At 39.1% G+C, this 18,899-nt stretch overlaps 2 protein-coding genes across 7 annotated transcripts in view; both read left to right on the top strand.

Annotated features, from left to right (window-relative positions):
- The window catches only part of KCNQ3 (potassium voltage-gated channel subfamily Q member 3), a 198,395-nt gene extending 191,044 nt beyond the window's left edge, over window positions 1-7,351 (top strand). For 2 of the 3 annotated variants that reach the window (XM_066990753.1, XM_066990752.1), the window contains one exon: window positions 560-7,350. In XM_066990753.1, the coding sequence (XP_066846854.1) occupies window positions 560-1,297 (738 nt within the window). In that variant the 3' untranslated portion in view covers window positions 1,298-7,350. Of the gene's footprint in view, window positions 1-559 lie in introns of all 3 variants that reach the window. The other variant, XM_066990751.1, reaches the window with a different exon arrangement.
- Window positions 7,352-12,793: 5,442 nt separating this feature from the next.
- The window catches only part of HHLA1 (HHLA1 neighbor of OC90), a 31,460-nt gene continuing 25,354 nt past the window's right edge, over window positions 12,794-18,899 (top strand). For 3 of the 4 annotated variants that reach the window (XR_010828820.1, XM_066990757.1, XM_048049903.2), the window contains exons 1-4: window positions 12,794-13,308; window positions 13,546-13,609; window positions 14,946-15,029; window positions 17,698-17,801. Coding sequence is in view for 3 of the 4 variants with exons in the window: in XM_066990757.1 (XP_066846858.1) it covers window positions 17,726-17,801 (76 nt within the window). In the remaining variant the exon portion in view is untranslated. The other variant, XM_066990756.1, reaches the window with a different exon arrangement.

The raw sequence follows: 18,899 nt of genomic DNA, 5'->3' as shown, positions 1-18,899 counted from the left end.
GAAAAACACAACACTCTCATTTTTAAATACGTAACTAAGATGGAGGCAAGTTGCAATAATTCACAACAGATCTTGTCATGGAATGTAAATGTTCAGGTGCAATATACTATCAAAAGAGAAAGGAAAATTAGTGCTGATATTTAACCCTTATGTTGTAGAACTATGAACAGTTAGAGAGGAGGTCTGTGTGCAAAGGTAATTCCATCTGTTGCATTTTGGTAATAGCTATTTACAGTATGCTATCACGACTTTGATCATCATGTTGTAGACTGCCATTGGATAGTGGATTGACAAATATCCAGCAACACTGAAAAAATGCAGGTACTATTCATAGGCAATTAATCTGAGGCAATTAGCATATAAACTGTCATCCACTGCAGTCCAGTTTCCAAGAAAAAGTCATGATTATCTTGCAATTGTCTCATGATTATCTTGTAATTGTGTCCATGACCAATAAAGATGGCAACACATCATTGTGGGGGCAGTACACCTGTGGAAGCATTGATTATTTTATTAAATAACCAACTTGAGACAATATGATAAAACTGGTATTTTTCAGGTTAATGACATGGGGAAGAAACTGGATTTTCTTGTCGATATGCATATGCATCATATGGAGCAGCTGCAAATACAAGTCGCTGAGATAAGTCCGTTGAAAGAAACTGCTTCTCCTGCAAAGGAGAAGAGAGAAGAAAACAAGTATTCTGAATTAAAAACAATAATATACAAATACACTGAGCCGTGTGCTCATGAAACTCCATACAGCTTTCAGCAGGTTCCAGTCAACAAAGTCAGTCCTTATGGTTTCTCAGCACATGGTCATATGACTCATTCACAACCTTTATCAACGGGTGGGCAAAACTCTGGCAAACTGCAAGCCACACCTTCCTCAACTTCATATGCAGAAAGGCCAACAGTTTTGCCTATATTTACGTTGGTGGACTCGCAGGTTAGCTACCACTCCCAAGGAGACCTGCAAAGCCCTTACTCAGACAAAGTGTCTCCAAGGCAGAGAAGGAGCTTAACAAGAGACAGCGATACGCCATTGTCCCTTCTCTCTGTCAACCATGAGGAACTTGAGCGCTCCCCAAGTGGCTTCAGTATCTCCCAAGACAGAGACGACTTTCCTTTTGGCCCCAATGGGGGATCTGCATGGATGAGAGAGAAACGTTACCTAGCAGAGGGAGAAACAGACACAGACACCGATCCTTTTACACCAAGTGGCTCCATGCCTTTGTCTTCAACAGGGGATGGGATTTCAGATTCAATATGGACCCCTTCAAATAAGCCAGTTTAAAAGTGTGTGGGGGGTTAGTCACTGGTTGACTTCTCCGTGTAATGTAAGCATACTTTGTATATCTCACTTACTCTACACCCAAAGCTTACTAGTTCAAAACACCAATGGCTGCATAAGATGCATGTGTAATTAGTGGTAGTCATTCTGCACCATTTCATACAATTTACTAATGCAGTTTTTTTCATGCTACCAAAACTAAGGAGCTTAGTTTTGAGCACGGTTTGCATGACTTTACCCTATATAAATGGTACAGCTGATTTCTTCTATGATACATATCTATTTGATACTCTTCAATACAAGGTGGATTGATAACAGCCAAGATATGATGGTCCTTGCTACGCTTTGTAAACTGAGCAGCAAAGTCAAAACAGTTCCAGGAGCAATATCCTTTTGTGGAAATTAGAAGTCTGAATCCATTTTCCAATATAAGTAAATCAATTCTATCCAACCTAGGCAAAAGGATCTAATCTTCAAAGGGAAAAAGCTGAGTCAAAGGAAATAACATTACTGAAACAGTTTTGTAAACTGTTTCTCATGTGATCTATTATACAACTACCCATGAAATACAATGCCAAATGAAACTAGGGGTAGATTAGTCATTGATATTTATTTACTGTATAAATTCCTCAAGCTACTTTGAAAATCTCCACTAGTGGTTATAAAATTGCTGGAAGTGCGACTACAATACTGTTTTGTAGAAAAAACTTTTGCCAAGCCCATTGGTTTCTTATGGGGACAAGGTTACCTTCTGTTCAAAAAAAAAAAAAAACAAAAAAAAAAAGTATTCAATGTAGGTTTCAAATTCCAGGTTTCTACTCTCCACTCTTTTATTGACTTACATGATATTAAGTAAGCTGCATAATGCAACTGTGCTTCAGTTTCCCGTCTGTTAATTCAGAGTTATACTTACATATATACAAGTTGTGAGACTCAATTCGCTAATATTTGTCAAGTGTTTCGAGCTCCTCAGATGTGCAGAGTCTCGCTGTTTTGTTCCCTGGGGGTTCCACAGTGCAGGAAGATGCCAGGGTTTGGCTTACAGTTTCTCTTCAAAATGGACTGCTCCAAATCCATGTATGTGTATCATATTTAACATCAGTGTACAAATAAATAAATACCATTCTTGTGTCCTGTCCCTGAGCAACAGAGGTATAAGTATACTCATTAGGCCTCAGCCAAACGTTTTGCATGAGAACTGGAAAATGTGTTGAGGGAGAGCAAGGAAACCATCCAGCCCACTGGGCACTGGGCAAAAATGAATCTGAGATCTCACCACCACAATGGGAATGTAGTATCTGCACAGCTAGTGTAAACAATCTGTCCAAATATCCTATACAGGATTTATCTGATCTCAGTTCAGGAGTCCATGAAATAGTGTCCATCTGATGTCAAATTTTATTTCTATGCACTTTACAGCTGTGGAAAAATAATCAATACAGTCAGTGAGCGCAGGGTACAAGAACCAAAGCATGCATCATCTTTAGGATAGGATTAATCAGACCTTTAACTCCATTATCTACAATTGCCAACTGACTTCAAAGGGAGCTGAGGGTGATTTCCTTAGAAGTAGGCATGTCACAGACACCCACGGTCAGTGGATGAGGCTCTCACCGCCACCCCTTTGATCCACGGTGCAGCCTCTCGACCATGGCTCCTGTCCACTTCCTGTTAAGAATCATCCCTGCCACTCCAAATGTCTAATGAGTACTACCATGGCTAGAGCACCGATCAACAAAGACATAAGGATTTGACCAAAAAAGACATTAGAAAGTGATTTTTCTGTAGTGACTGTTTGTTATACTGCAGCTATACAACTGAGCATCATTGGTACATGCAGTTAGAGCACAAGAAAGAGACACACCCTACTGGGATTCTCATGTGTATCTGTAACTGGGTAACGCACAGGCCTGGATAGAGTGTGCTTCGGTGAAAGACACTTTGTTGGGTTTTTCCCACTATAGTAAACTTTGTGTTTGTTGATTCTTTCATACTTTTGACATCTCATGACAGGTATTCCATCCAGGCATCTTCTATTCTTTTCCAGATGTAGGCATTGCCTTCATCTTCATTATTTATTCTCTATTTAAGAGACATCTAAAGGATTAGGATCTTTGTACTCTTAAGACTGGATCTGCTTTTTAGCTAAAATCATGATACACCCTTCTGGGCCAGATCTTTAGGGAGAAGAAATTGCTGTAGTTACTTGAGTAAACAAAGCACACCAATTAGAGCCTTTGAAGACTGAGCTGAGTCCATGGGGGCCATGGGGCTATTCTGAGGTCAGTAACTATGATAATACAAGATACAATTTTGGTAATTAGTTAATTGACAAATAGTCTGTGTTTGCTGCAGTTTCATGGCTAAACTCAAAGAGAATAAAACTAGCTGATGAAAGTGTAATTCACTGTAATTTAACATGCTGAGAAAAAACTTTTGGCCACCAATGATTCTTGGAAATACCTATACTTTACTTGCTGTAATCTTTTTAATGTAATAATGTATATCAATGGTGACTCATAAGACTTAACCCTCATGTGATGAATGAAAAATAATGAAAACTTATATTAACATTGCTAGACTTCTTCTGAAGTTGTGTTTAAGTATATGGAAGACAAGCTTTTTTCATATTTCTAGTATGCCAAGTGCCTGACATTCCTACTGATTTCGGTGGAGTTTGGCCCTTCTTAAGATTCTTTCTAGAGATGAGAATTCAAAAATCAAAACAGCCCAAAGCCAAGTGCAATTTGAGAAATTTGTTTGTGAAGGCCTTTGACAGTAGCTATGCCATGCAGTTCTCTGCTCAATTCCCCCTCCAGTTCAGGTTTCTAATCTCTCCTATGCCAGGTCATATAAAAGGAATATTTTCTCAGTATTAATCCTGGCTGAAAACCTGCAAATCAACTCATTACAAAGGTACGTTCATTTTAAGAGAAAATCCAAGTAGAGTCAGGGATTTGGATCAGTCTTATCTGCACACAAAAATGCAGCCCTCGGGAAATCAGGATTTGGGCTACCCTAAAATCTGTGCATTGTAGCAGCTGAACTGCCTCCAAGTTTGCATTTGCAATGGGCTGTAAGCACCAATTTACCATAAGTAGGTTAAAAACACAGGGCCAGGTGTCTGTAGTTACATCATGAAATATTTAACGACATGCTAAGTGACCAGTTAGGGCCTGCTTCATCCTAAATGTGCTCGTGGCAAGTTCACTAAGGCTGTGTATAGTGGGCATCTCTGGGTCCTCTGGAAAATGCACTAGAGGAGTGTCAAGTATGGTCTTACTAGCTTATTTTATTATTTATTTTACCCAACACACTTATTTCCATTGAAACCAGTCACTGGTCACTTCAGAAGGGTGATGTGCTCAGCAGCACTGTCATCCTAGATCATCTGGATTAAAAAAAAAAAAAAAAAAAGAAAAACACAGAGTGCATTCATTCTGTTCTTTGTGTTAGCAATGTAAATGTGTCTAGATATCACCAGTAAGGTGAGACCTGGAAATCTTCCCAGATCTGAGATGTGCACCAAAACTTAATAAAACTCCACTTGAGGTTGAGTCCAAGAAGTGTGTCAACCGAGGAGCTGCAGTTTGTGTGTCTGCCAGAGATACTGGGCAAAACAAACAAAATAAAGTATCTGTGGCTGTTAACCCTGGAAATATTTAAAAGGTTAAGACCATTTCTCAGAGTAGCTTTTCCACAAATAAAGAAAAAATGATTAACAATTTCAGGTGGGAGAGTCATCTAGGTCCATTATTACTCTTCATACCCATCTTCCATCAGCGTGTGGCATTTCAATTTAACAGCTATTAGTCTTCTTGAAGTTAAATCTTTCCAGCATCTTTGTTTATGTATAGTTAGCATAAGAAAACAATTAATTGTTGGAATCTGCTCTTTGCTGACTCTTAACTCCTATGAGTGACCAAGAATCCATTTCAGGCCTTGAAATGTTTTTTATAATTAGCAAGTGTGGGGTTTTCTCTGCTCTCCTTTAAGTCAGTAAGAAACCTCAAATAAATGCACTAGGTCAGAATTAGGTCCTAATCTGCCTTTATTTATGAATTTCAATGATTTACAGATACTTATACACTGATTTTTCTGTCACTATAAATGAAGCTTATCTGTAAGTTTTTGGAAAAGTGAATATGTGTTTACATTGTGTACCTCTCTTTGCAACATTATCATCAGTCAGGCTTCCTCAATTTAAAATCAAACCAAGAATATTTCATTAATGCAGAAGCGAATGTCTAGGCTAAGTACACAGTTGTAGAAAATGTGGTTTATGCTCCATTTAGCAAATTGCTCCTTTAAGAAAAAATCTAGTCAGGTAATGGCTGTTGTCCTTACCTTGGCTTTTCCCTGTGCTAAATTAATTGGTTTGGCTCCTGTTAAAATAAATGGGAACTACGCACATGGAGACATTGATAGTATCTGTCCCTGAGCTGACTTTGGGTATATTTATTTGATTCTTATCTCTAACTTTGCTGCATTGTTACGGTTCAGAGTGGAAATAGTCATATATTTTTTCTGTTTCAAATTGTGGCCCAGAAATGCCGCAAACTAATTCCTGTCTGAACCCTTGTGTAGCAGGACGGCTGACTCGTGGCCATCAGGTGAGCACCGTGGTCCGATCAGTTTGCAGGATCAGAGCCTAAAGCAATCAGAAAATGTAGATTAGGAAGCAAATTCATCCCTGCTGGGAGCCCAGTTTTTGCAGGAACTGGATTTGTCCCACTTAGTGCAAAGCATGTGAGAAAGAAACAGATCTTACATCCTTGTACCCCTCCACTAAGCTTTAGGTGCCAAGAGCAAACCAAAATTTTCTACAACCTCATGAATTTGAAGTGGTATCACTTTTTCAGAAGGCCAGCTGAACACAGGTGTTGCCTTTCAAAGACCATTTCCAGAAGTGCAGAGGAAGAAGGGGCCATTTTCAAGTGTCTTTAGCTGGGCACCATGATAATGAAGACACTGGATCTCACTATTACTTCTGATTATTTAGGCTGTAAGGTTTGATCCTTCCCTGTTCAGCTTTTGGCAGCTTCCCTCTGAAGTAAACTGAAGCAAAAAGCAGGATCCTATCTCCATCCTCCAGAATATGCTGAGACTGAAGGTTACATACCCAACTGCATCTTGTTTTCTAGTTATGGCATCTTATTATTACTAGTATTTGTGCCTTGCTCACTGAAATTTTCTCCATGCTACAAAGATGCTTTTCAGATTCTGGCTGACAAGGGAACACAACTTTTTTACAAGTGGCCTTTAGTGCTCTTTATAATATTATTTATTGTAATTTTTAAACTGTATGTGTAATTTATATTCTGGCACTGTCCAATATTTGAACAACTTTAATATGTTTATTTCAATATATTATGCAAACAATACTTCTTAACTGATTTTTTATGTTCTGTCTTTAAAAACTGCACCACTTATTAATAAATAGAAATTTCAATTATGATGTGGAGGAATTTCTTTTCATTTAAAGCATGATATATTCACACACGTTCAGGGAACATGATGTCAAACGTCCTTCCAGCAGACACTGGCAAAGATCATCCATGCAGGACTGAGTAAGCTATCGATGAGTAAAGTATATAAAGTATATAAAGTTTATATAAATCTATAAGTAAATCTTACTAGGAGTAAGCTTTACCCTTCTTCCACACTTAGTCCCGTTATAATACAATGCATAGTAGATTGAATTATTTATGAATTCTTTTCATTTAGTAGCCATGCAAATTATAAGTATTTGGTCACAAATGTGTGGGAAAATGAAAACTAGTGGAAAATACATTGAGCTGGAAATATTTCCTGAAAACACTACGATTGGAAGGAAAAGGAACTGCAATCTCATACACATCAGTATCAGAAATATCAGGTGCAGCAGGTCTGACTTTTCTCGGTGACAACAGTCATGTAACAGTTCAATGCACAAATAAGATACAAGTTTTTATTCTTGTTAGACCCCTTTTGCAATGAATAGATGGAAAACAGTGCTTTTCAGAGGACGGTTCAGTCTGTCGTATTGCAAATGGACCAGATTCAGGTGGTGCCTCTCTCAGGCAGTGCCTGTCTTTAACTGGCATCTTTCTTAACCACAGAATTCAATATGGCCCACTTAGACACAAATATATTTCAGATAGCTAAGTTAGGTGAGATGAATCATATCTTTTCATAGAATCATATAATCACAGAATCATTCAGGTTGGAAAAGACCTCTAAGATCATCTAGTCCAACCTTCAACCTACTAGTGACAAGTCCACTGCTATACCATGGAACTAAGGTCTACATCTGCACATTTCTTGAAGACCTTCAGGGATGGTGACTCAACCACTTCCCCTGGCAGCCTGTTCCAATGCTGCACAACCCTTTCAGTAAAGAAATTTCTCCTAATATACAACCTAAAGTGGAAAGACTGAGAAGTGCAAAGAGTCAGTTCAGAGAGAAGGCTGAAAGGTAACTGTCCTGAACAAGACAGAAGGAGAGCACATGGCACATAAACTTTTTCTCAAAATATGGCTGAACCCAATGGGATAATTTTAAGGCATTCCCTGTGTCATCAGCATCATGATTTTCACCAACCTCTGCCTAAAAATTGAAATTTAGCTAAAATTTTTTCTTTAATTTTTGTGGTAGGTAAAAATGTATTCAGCAATTAGTCCAGTTTGTGATCTAAGTTCTACACCTCTGTAAATTGGGAGTAATTCAAAAAATCTTAAAGTAACACAACATCCAATTGTTTCTGATTTATGTTTTATTTTGTTTCTTTGTCTTTAAAAGGGTTAAATTTAAATAGGATCAGCGCCAGATTCTTACAGACAAATTTTATCAGATTTTCCGAAGATTGACAATATTTAAAATAATAATAATAATAATAATCAACCAGAGCATGGAATTGTGAATATCTTGGCTTCAGTTTTCCTCAAAGAATAACTATGACACAAGCATTTTCTTTATTCTCTGCATTTCTCTCCAGGCAAATACAAAGCTATTTCAAATGTATTCACACCATTTTATACGCAGTATTACCATGCATTAACATTACTTAGCAATGAACAGCTAACTGAACAGCTACCTATGCAGCAGAATTCTTTTGCAAAGCAAAACACACAGCCACAGCAATGACATTTAAATGAGTACTTCACAGACACAATAGGTGAACCACTCAGCTTTTGTTCACCTGAACTGAAATATATTGCATTAAATTTTCCCTTTGGCAGTCACCCAAATACGCAGGCATGCCAAATCACTGCATTTCACTAAGGCACTGTTTTTTTTTTTTAAGGCGCTGTTTTTTTTTAAGGCACTAAGAGTCATAGTCATAGAGTGGTTTGGGTTGGAAGGGACCTTAAAAGTCATCTAATTCCAACCCTCTGCCATGGGCAGGGACACCTCCCACTAGACCAGGTTGCTCAAAGAAATCTTCTAAGAAATGAATTCTAAAATGGGAACAAAATATAATGACTATATTCAGATAAGAGCCCAGGTTGTAGCCAGGGAGATTTCCACCTCTTCAGACTCTTCTTATGTTTATATGGGAGTGCTGAGACCATATATAATTGTCCTCTGCCTGAGCAGAGTGAGGCCAAGACTTCTGAATGTTTTATAATGGGTGAGTATTGATGCCCTCAGTATAGCCCAAGCAATGCTGTCAGGGCTGGTGGCTTATTCACTTCTCCAAGTGCATCCTTCCCTTTCTTCTCAGGGTACTTATCAGGGACTTTTCAGCACTCTTTCCACAGTCTTGAAAACTAGCTCAGAAAAAAAAAAAAATAATAATAAAATGAAAAATGGCTCTTTAACGTTGAGCATCCTGTTGGACCACAAAGAAGAGAAGGAGTCAAGACAGCCAAGTCCCATGGCACAGACCAGCAGGAGAGCTAGACTGCCATTAAAGAAGTTGTACTCCAAGAAGGTTTTTCAGGCATATGGCCCTGATGGCTGTTAGCCCAGTGGGCTCAGGATGGCACTGCAGTTCTTGTCCTCTTCTTTGTGTCAGACACAGATGGTCAGCAGAACACAGACCAGGGCTTGTGAAAAGAGAATATGATGTAAGACATGCTGTGAATGTTTTGGTAAGTTTGCAGGGAACAGCTGTGTGTCTGACACATATTATATCAGAAATAACAACACTGGATAAATCATTAAATATTTTCTAAGTTCTGAACTGCTGAAACTTCTATTTATATAATCAAAGCCCTATGAGTTTGAAGACCTACAAATGTGGTGTTCGATCTCTGAATGTTGTTTTTAGAAGACCCAAAGGAGCAATGCAAGGCATTGCATGGGTCTGTAAAAATCTCGTGGAATCTCTATACCATGCAGAGACGAAAACAAAACCATCAGAAATTCACCAGAGATGAACTTTGTTTTGAGATTCAGTACATTCCCTGTAGTTTCCATGTTGCGTTATAGACTGGGAAACAGAACTATGCAGTCAATGCAACAGCCGTTGTGCTCTCTGCTTTTTCTGGAGAAACATTTATGCTATGAATGAACATTTGGTGGCAGAGCTCTGCAGAAAGATGCTTGCAATAGCTTCGTTCTTTTAATGAGTGTCCAATGAGTATAACTCAATAAATATGTTTTGCTCTACCCACTGAGGCAGCTGACTCTGCTATATTTTTTTCTTGTCACAATATGCCAATAACTTCACTGAGAAATGGAGCTACTACTCAGCTACTCAGATACTGCCAGCTACTCAGTTCTTATGCATTTAATTCTTCTTCTGTGGGACAACCAATAGCAGTCTTCAGCTGACAAAATACTGGGTGGCTAAATCTTGGCCTGTTTAACCAAGTGAATCAGAGTACAGATGGAAAAAAATGTGTTCAAGACACAACATCTTTCTAATTTTCCAGCTGAGGTTTTTTTTCTGCCTTGTAATATGGCAAAAACAACTCCTATACCTTTTCCATATTAGTTGTAATAACTTCTTGCTATTGTCACTATATATTTTCACAGTTTCCACACCTTCTTTTTCTTCCTGTTTCTCTCCCTTTCCTCTCTTCCTTAAGAATATGCTTAAATTCACAAAAGTTTTACAATATCCAACATTTTAAAGAAATGTGTTAGCTACTTGAGACATACAAATATATAAAACTTTCTTACTGGAAGCATTCAAACTGAATGGCTATAGAGTTTAGTACTTGTTCTTTTCAGGGACTTTTGTGGTGCTAGTACCAATCTTAGCAAAATCTTAATGAAAAAGATTAAAGAGATACTATTATAAAGAATAGGATTCATTTGCAATTCTAAATAAATTTCCCCAAATGGGAAAGGCATTTTAAGGACAGGAATAAATAGATGTTGATATATATACATAATTTCCTTTTAAGAGATTAAATTTATTTTACTCTTCCAAAAGAAGAGTAACAAAGAAACATGATTACATTTGAGAATTGTACTTAATGAAATTTGTGCAAAAAGAAATAAAATATAATTAGAAAAATAGTGCTAAGATTTTCTGAAAAGTAGGAGTGGGAGGGGATGCTCGGTGCTGACTCCAGCTCAGGTCACAAGAACATGTTGCTGGAGCCCTTGCCATCACTCACACACATTGTAACTGCTTACGTAGCACGGTGTTTTTAAATCGTTTTACAAAAAGTCACAAGAAAAAAGTAGTGCATCACCTCCACACTGTGTTCCCAGCCCAGAGAGATAAAGCACCAATGTTCGGACTTCGCTTTCTCCCTCCTTCCCAGTCTTTTTTCTTACAGGTAAATCAGAGGCTTGTGGCTTGAAAGTGTGTTTATTTAACTTGTATTAGTGGAGGACTTCTCCTGTGTAGCTTTCAGCAAATGAATGCTTTTACATGGTAATTTATATGAATTATGCATCTACATTGTGTTGCTGAGAACACACTAAAAATGACTTCTTTACTTGTTCTGGATTTTCAGATGCCAGTCATGGTCACAGCTCTGCCACACAAAGAGGTGCTGGAAAAAGAAGACACGTAAAGACTATACTCCTGAGAAAACTGCTTGCTCAGAGTGATGCTCTGAGTGAGAACGCCGCATTGTCCTGAAGAGTCAAAGTTGGGGCTGAACAATAGCCCCTTCCCCGGTCACCTGAGCATCGCTCTGCAGCTGAGCAAAGTTAAAATTACAGGGTCCCAGGGCAAAACACAGCATGAGGGAAAACCTGCTGAAAGTCAAATTATCCTCATAGCCAAACATCAAACGATTGGAACGGATCCCAGCACACACATTTTCTTGGCTATACCTGGTTTTGTGAGCTGCTACAGAGAGAACTTTCATCCCAGTCTTGTTGATGAGATATTGAGCAACTGGTAATTAAGTCAGTAAAAACAAAGTAAGTCTTGTCAAAGAAAAGATGTTTCCAAGTTCCTCAAGCTGCAGCATTTAGTCACGATTCACAAAAATTTGCCTTTTATCATATCAGTAACTTCCAGATAGAATTAGATAAGTCTAGATGCAATAACATCACACTGAATACATTTTTTTTTCATGAAAGGCAAAGTGAAAGAAGATAAAGGTAAGAGCGTGCATGTGTGTGTGTTCGCATGTGTAAGGTTCATGTTTACCAACTATAAGAGTTATACTTTGTCTTCCAGCTTTGGAAATTCTTGGTGAAGGTGGGCTTGCAGTACAGAAGGAGACACCACCCTAACACACACATAGCATGACCCATAAATAAAGACCCCGAAAGGATATGACTGAAATCTGCAACCAGCAAAATCACTTTCTCTTATCTGACACACTGGCAGGCTGCAGTGTTTTAGCCATTGCAGTAAGTGTCTTTGGGTAACCGCACAGCTCTTTTTGATATAACTAGTGGAAGTGAAAAAGTGAGACAATGCAATTAAAGGAAGAGAGTTAAATAAAGTGCAAACAAAACAAGTCTGATGACACACCAATCACCAGGCAATGTCAGCAATAATGAATTAAGTAGTGCTGGGGAACAGCCCTGCAACCCAAATGCCTGTGTCATTAATAGGACCATGACACTGATAGGAAGTCTTGGAGTACTCCTGATCCAGGCCAGCCAGCAGCCTCAACATTTCCCAGGATGAATATGGGAGGTGAGGAGAGGCCAGGGACCATTCCCTACAGCCAGCTCATATACACGACATCTGCCAGGTCTTCTTTGTCCTCTAGCAGGGGTCAGAATACTCCTCAGCTGAGGTTTTAAACTGGTTCTTAAAGCACCTTTTAGTCCATTGACTGGTTGCAAATTCCTTTTAATTTCCTCTCTTTACTTTAATTATCATAAGATTTTGAATGACAGCATTCCTCACATGTTGCAGTGGCTTATGGTAAAGTATCTGCTTTTAACCAAGCTGTGCTTAAATCCACTGATTTCAGAGGGATCACTTGCCATTGGAGCAAATGGAAGCAGAATTTTACTCACAGCTTCCAATGACGATCATCTCTTGGCTTATGCTAAATATCACTCAACACCACCAAAACTGCTCTACATCATTGTTGTGACCAGCTCGCTCTTCCTTCCCTGCCACTTCAACACAATGCCAGACAATTTTCTGATTTAATCTGTCATTTTGTTCCTTTTGATTTTCTGCAGTTAAGACACACTCCAGTTTCTTCCATAGTCTCTCAACACCCCTTGTTTAAATTGCTACCCGAAGCATGGATAAAACTTTATCAAAGGGGTTTCACCTGGCCTACCTCTCCCTGTCAAAGGTGGCATTGGCCTAATTGCAGTAAAATGAGCTGTCCCTTTAAAAGGGGGAAAAAAAACATCCTTTCTACTTTGCAGTTCAAGTCATTACTGCCAAAAGGAGCTTCCAATCCTAACCTGCTGTGCCACAGAGTCATTCCATGAGGGATTCAGCGGGTATTTTGTTTGCTTACGATTTTGTTACCTTTAGTTAGTATTTCTGGGATTAGGATGACAATTTTCACAGGATTTTAAAGCAAGATTATCAAGCCTATCTACTCAAAGTCTTTCACTAAGTGGTTATTAAGACCTGGCAATAGCCTCCAGTTTTATATAGGCTTTGAAGATAATCATCTTTGTCAAGAGAAGTTGGGTAAGTTGATATTAATTATTCCAGATCTCGGTCATTTCAAATGTACTTGGAGGGAATCATATTGTCTGTGCTATTATTGCTGTATGAGAATATAGAAAATAAAATGTAATTTTGTTAGAGGTTTGCTTAAATCCTGGTACAAATAAACGTGAACTTAAAAAGTGGTTACAGCAATCTAATGAAGTGTGTAATTGTAACAGAGGCTTATTTTCATATTAACATGAAATATTTCTTTAGACCGGGTGTATCATGGTGTGCTTAAAATGAGAGGTGACCTTTAGATGGTGAGACTGAACAAAAGGTAAGGAAATTAATACTCGAGGACTTTTATTATTATTATTATTATTATTATTATTGGTCTATTAAATTCTGTCCCACTCTGTTTAGAGTGAAGATATGGGAAAATTACTTGACAGCTGTTTATACAGGGGGAAAAAAAAAAAGGAAAACAATTCAAACTTCATTGTTATCTGCTGCATTAAAATGATTTAAAATGAAGCATAGCTAATAACCATGTTAATTAATCCCATAATCTAGAATAGCACAGAGGCGTTTAATAAGAGGTCTTCATGAGTCCATGAAGGTAGTCTGAACTGGATTAAACCCTCCAGTTCAGCAGTTCAGGGAACTCTGGATCAACGGTTCTGAGTAAAATGGATTCTAGTAATATTGTTCAGCTTAAAATCAACACAAAAGGTGTATTAATGTATCCAGTAGTGGCAAAGGGAAATTTGTAACTAAAGGCCTGACCTACATCCTGTATCAGATAAATGTTTGGAACAAAAATATTCACTGAAAGCCAATTTATGGAATTTATCTGTCTGCTCATGGTTGTGTGGCCCCTGTTCCTTTAATGCCTGCAAATCTCGCTATCTTTTGAAAAAGAAATTGTTAGTGATTGTGAGTTGGAGTCCAGGGAGGGTTTCATATTTGCAATCTGGACATGTATTTTAGTCATCACAGTAGCGTCGCTTATGTTGGCAAACAAAAGAGATACAGTTACAGAGTAATAAAGACTTGTCCCTGGTAGATTAAAAATTAGAAATCAGATAACCAGAATAACGCAAACATGACGTGTATCATAAGAGTTAATATTACTTATATGCACACTGTTGAGAGATAAGATATTTCAGGTAGAAATTCTAGGAATATTTATCACAAACAGCTTTAAAATTTAATTGGACAGCACAAATGTTCAGAGAGGTAATGCTCGGAAAAGATCTGGGAAAGCAGCTAAAACCTAATGCTTCAAATTTAAGCCACTGTCTAACTGTTGAGCACTAGTGGCAGTCTTTCCAAAACACTGTTCTTAGTATTAAAGTTTCTCTGCAATTTCTTTTTAAGAAGCTTGTAATGGGCAGAAGATTCCACAGCACTAAAGCCGGCATCCAGTCAAACCAAGCCTTCACATGAATGGAGAAATTTCCATTAATTCCATAGCAAAGTTTTTTAATATTTTCATGTTAGAAGTAGACAGGATTTGGTTTATGATCCGTCCTTCAACGTTATGTTTGCATTTTGTCCCAATCATCAGATATTTTACTTGATTGAATCTGTAGCTTGTAGAATGTAATCTCAGCTAAGTGTGGGTGCAATGGTCACACTAACGCCTGCTCTGAATTCCTGCTGCAAAGCAGCGTTGTATGTGGAGAAGCTCAGCTGTGGTGGTGAGCCTTGAGGAGCAGCTCAGCCAGGAGGACAACAGCGAGCTGCAGGTTCAGGTGAGCAACAAATTGTCTCTCGATGTCCACAAGATACTTCTAAGCACAACTTTGTACTTCATTCTCTATTTTGTTTCTCTTTTATACAGCATTTTTTTTTCTCCTTCCTTCAGTCTCTTCCAATGTGTCTGTTAGCCCCTGCCCTGTCTCTTGGAAACATGTTCTTCACATAGCCCCTGCTCTCTCATGCTGCACTGAGTCCGCTGTCAGATGATTTTTCCTCTCCTACCACCATGAACAGTTCTGGGACAGCTTAAATAAAATAGTAATGAAGGCAAATCCCTGATATGAAGTTATCTATAGTTTATCACCCCTTTTACTTGTGAATCTTCATAGAAAACATCTGTGCTTGCACATCATTCTGCAAAATGCTCTTATGGACACCATGGACTTTGGGGTTAGCTCCATGGTGACCCAGGAGAACCCGCGTTCCTCAAAGCAGGTCCTAGAAATGAAGTCTTCCCACTTCAGTGAAAACATTGATCAGTAACTACTGGGGGAGATGAAGTGGAGCATCGGGTGTCCTTATCTCCCACCTCCTAGCTTTGGGTTTCTCTCTTGCCACACAGCCTAAATCCTCATGAAGGGCAGAAGTTTGGGTTTTTCTCCCAGTCTGAGAAACAAAGACCCTCCAGCCAAGACCAGCCTTATGTCACAGGGGCTGTACAGTGGCAGCACTGCTGTTGGTTGTATTTCGTGTCCCTTGGGCCACCACGCACAGAGCCAGCACGTGCAACGCAGCCTGGTCATACCCTGTGTACAGGGAATGGGTCATTAGAAGCATGCTCAGGGGGAGGTGTATGGCCCATAAACACCGAACTGTCTTTGTGAAGCTTGACTTACCCTAAAGGAGATCTCGCAGAGTTAAGGTGTCAGTCACTTCTCATAGCACAGGAAAAAAATTTGTGAATTTATCTTAAAAACAAACAAAAACCCGGTAAAACATACTGCTGCTGACCTCAGCCACACACACAGCCCAACAGCTTCCCCTTGACAAGACCTCTCAGGTCATTTCCATTGACTATGTACACCAGCCACTGTAGGCCTCCTGCTCCAAAAGGAGCCTGCTCTCCCCAACAGCCACTTTGCAAAGCACCAGTTCTTCACATTTGGCACAACTATTGAGTATTTGTTGCTAACTCTTTTCCATTTCATATGGTCAAATCAAAAGGGGAGGGATGGGAGACACACAACTGAGCAGAATCCAGAAGCCTAAATTAGTTTTATACCTACTTCAGTGCAGACTACATTCGCACTGCTTCCATCATGTCAGCATGTTAGCAGACTTGATCAAACCTGCTAGTCTTCCCTAATTAAAGAGTCCATAGATCCATACAAAAAAAATCTGTTGAAATTCCCATTAAGCTTCATACTACTGGATAGTGGAAGCAGGGCTAGACTGCCCTGGGTGTCAGGCCAGCACTACAGTTGTAGTCTGTAGTCAACCCGTTGCTCAGATCCTGAACGTTGTTACATGGAGAACCGAGCTTAGGATTCTTGATGTTAAATCTGTCCACTGGACTCTGCCTTTGCATAATTTTTTAAGCCCACATAAAGATGACAGAGTATGAAATCTGGGGAATGAGATTTGACCAAGGCTTTCTCTTATCCTCAGCTCCACTCTTCAGTACATGGTATGCAGAAACTGTGGATGAACATACATTTGGGGTCAAGGAGAAAGAATTAGCCAGATAGACTAATAGATAAGGCCTACCAAAAAAGCTTTTCAGAGCTTTGTTTGAATTTGCAGAGCTAATGCTCAAACATTTTAAACTCATCAGACAAACAAACACAGATGTTTCAAACACAGAAAAGCTTGGTATCATTTCATCATCCCAAGGCAGGGTTTCTTTAGCACTGCTAAGTACAAAACTATTTTCAGAATGTGTTAATTCTCCATTGAATTAAATATGAGGAAAATTTTAAACATGATGGTAATAGTTTGTTAATCAAACAGTGCTATCTTCAAGATAATGGTTCACTGTGTACTACTAAGAGAGGAGATGGCTGATATAAAAAAAAAGGTGTTTTTTTTTTTTTAAATTTTGATACACCCCTACTTTTCTGATGGCTACATATTTATTTCATATTTTCCAATATTCTAAATAATAATAATAATAATAATGGAGGGAAGCAAGGACCTTCCGTGTTTTTTTTTTTTTCTTTTTCTAGCCATCTCTAAGGCAGCACAGGACACAGCTGGGTGAGAATAATTAACTATAGAAATACAAGATTAAGTATGATTGGGTAAGCAACAGTTCTTCAGAAAAGGAGCTCGACTGATATCTGATTGAACCTAAATAAATGTCATCTTGTTTCAACAATAACAGCAACAACAAAAAGAGTGGGAACCCAGTGTGTCAGTGTGCTTTGGGTACAGTTCGTCCTGCCAGAGAAGACTGTGTAGAGAGCCTCACCAAGTCCCAGTAAAGAGACAGTTATTTAAGCTCAAAGAGCAAGAGTTATATGTTATACTCATACATACACAAAAAATACTGACTGTGTGATTTCTGATTCTTTGTCATTTATACCACCAATCTTTTCTTCGCATCCAAGAAATCTAATATTACTCTCATGGTCACATCATTCTGGGACAAGGTCTGGGCAAAACTGCACAACACCACTAACAGTAACAATGCCAAAACAGTATTTCTTTCTCCTAGAGCAGCCAAAACCACTGGGAGTCAGAGTTCATAATGCGGTGGTTCTGCTGGCATGTGCCGGCGAAGATAATCCTGGGATTTCTGTGTCTTTTTCTGGTTTGGAACATAGGTAAGGACGATGGTTTGGTGCTACCCTAGGGGAGAAAAAAAAAAAAATCTTTTCCAGTTGCTCCCATAGCCTGAAATCTTTCCCTGTTCCCACATCCATAGCAGATTTGGTTCTCTGTTCTTTTCTCCTCCAAAGGCAAGACTGATGGGCTGGAGCTCCAGGACTGGTGCCATACAGCAGGACGAGGCAGATGATGGCAAAGGTCTATTCTTGGCTTCCAAGCCTTGAATATGGAGTCAGAAGGGTTTATACAGAAAGACAAAGAAGAGTTAGAAGACCTCTCACCAGCTAGATTGCCAGTCTGAATTTAGCTCGTACTGTCTGGGAGTTTGTTATTAATGCTGATTAGCACCATAACAGAAGCCATGATTTACAGGCTTTGTACCATGGATTATTCACAGGTTATTTTTCCTTTTTATGTATTCATAGATAAAGAGAGAAGGATAAGAAGTGTATCCTGAGACTCCATTCTGTAGAAGGCATAGATTTTGTAAGAATAAGGACAAGCATACAGGTTTCCCACCTGGGATAAAAACGACCAGATTATGCAGTCTCATCTCCTCTTTGTTCTGCTGTTTCCACTCCTCCAGCTTTACTCTTGCTGAAGAGGAAACTGACCCCAAGTTTCCTACACTCTAGTGATAGCTCTGCCCATTAGGTTATAATGCAGAAAGGACCATCACCAGCTTCACCAGGCAAGCCACCCTCAGCACCAGCTCCCAGGAGAGGACTTCTCACTGGGGAGCTTGGATGGACTCAGACACTGAAGCTTCAGAGAGACATTGGAGTTTAGTGTTAGCAAGTGCTGGCACGTTTGAGGAGCCTTATGGATTACCCTTTGGAGGCTCTCAGCTCTCCAGTGATGGGATAGGGAGCTTAAGTACCAAAGTCCTGCTCTTCAACCTGTCCTGCGATGGCTAAATCACTGCTTTGTATCATCTCTTGTTGGTCATTGAAGTGAGCCCAAACTCCTGAGCCCCATTCCAATCTGTTTCCCAGACCACAGCTTTTTAGAGTGGCCCTCAGTTGAACACTTTCTCCAAATTACAAACACGCATACAGCCCATGTAGGTTCCTTTTGGTTTAACCTCCTTACTC

The sequence above is a fragment of the Anser cygnoides genome, chromosome 2 (assembly GCF_040182565.1).
Source record: "Anser cygnoides isolate HZ-2024a breed goose chromosome 2, Taihu_goose_T2T_genome, whole genome shotgun sequence".
NCBI lineage: Eukaryota > Metazoa > Chordata > Aves > Anseriformes > Anatidae > Anser > Anser cygnoides.
The sequence above is the reverse complement of the archived record's forward strand: the minus strand, read 5'-3'. Positions and strand labels throughout refer to the sequence as shown.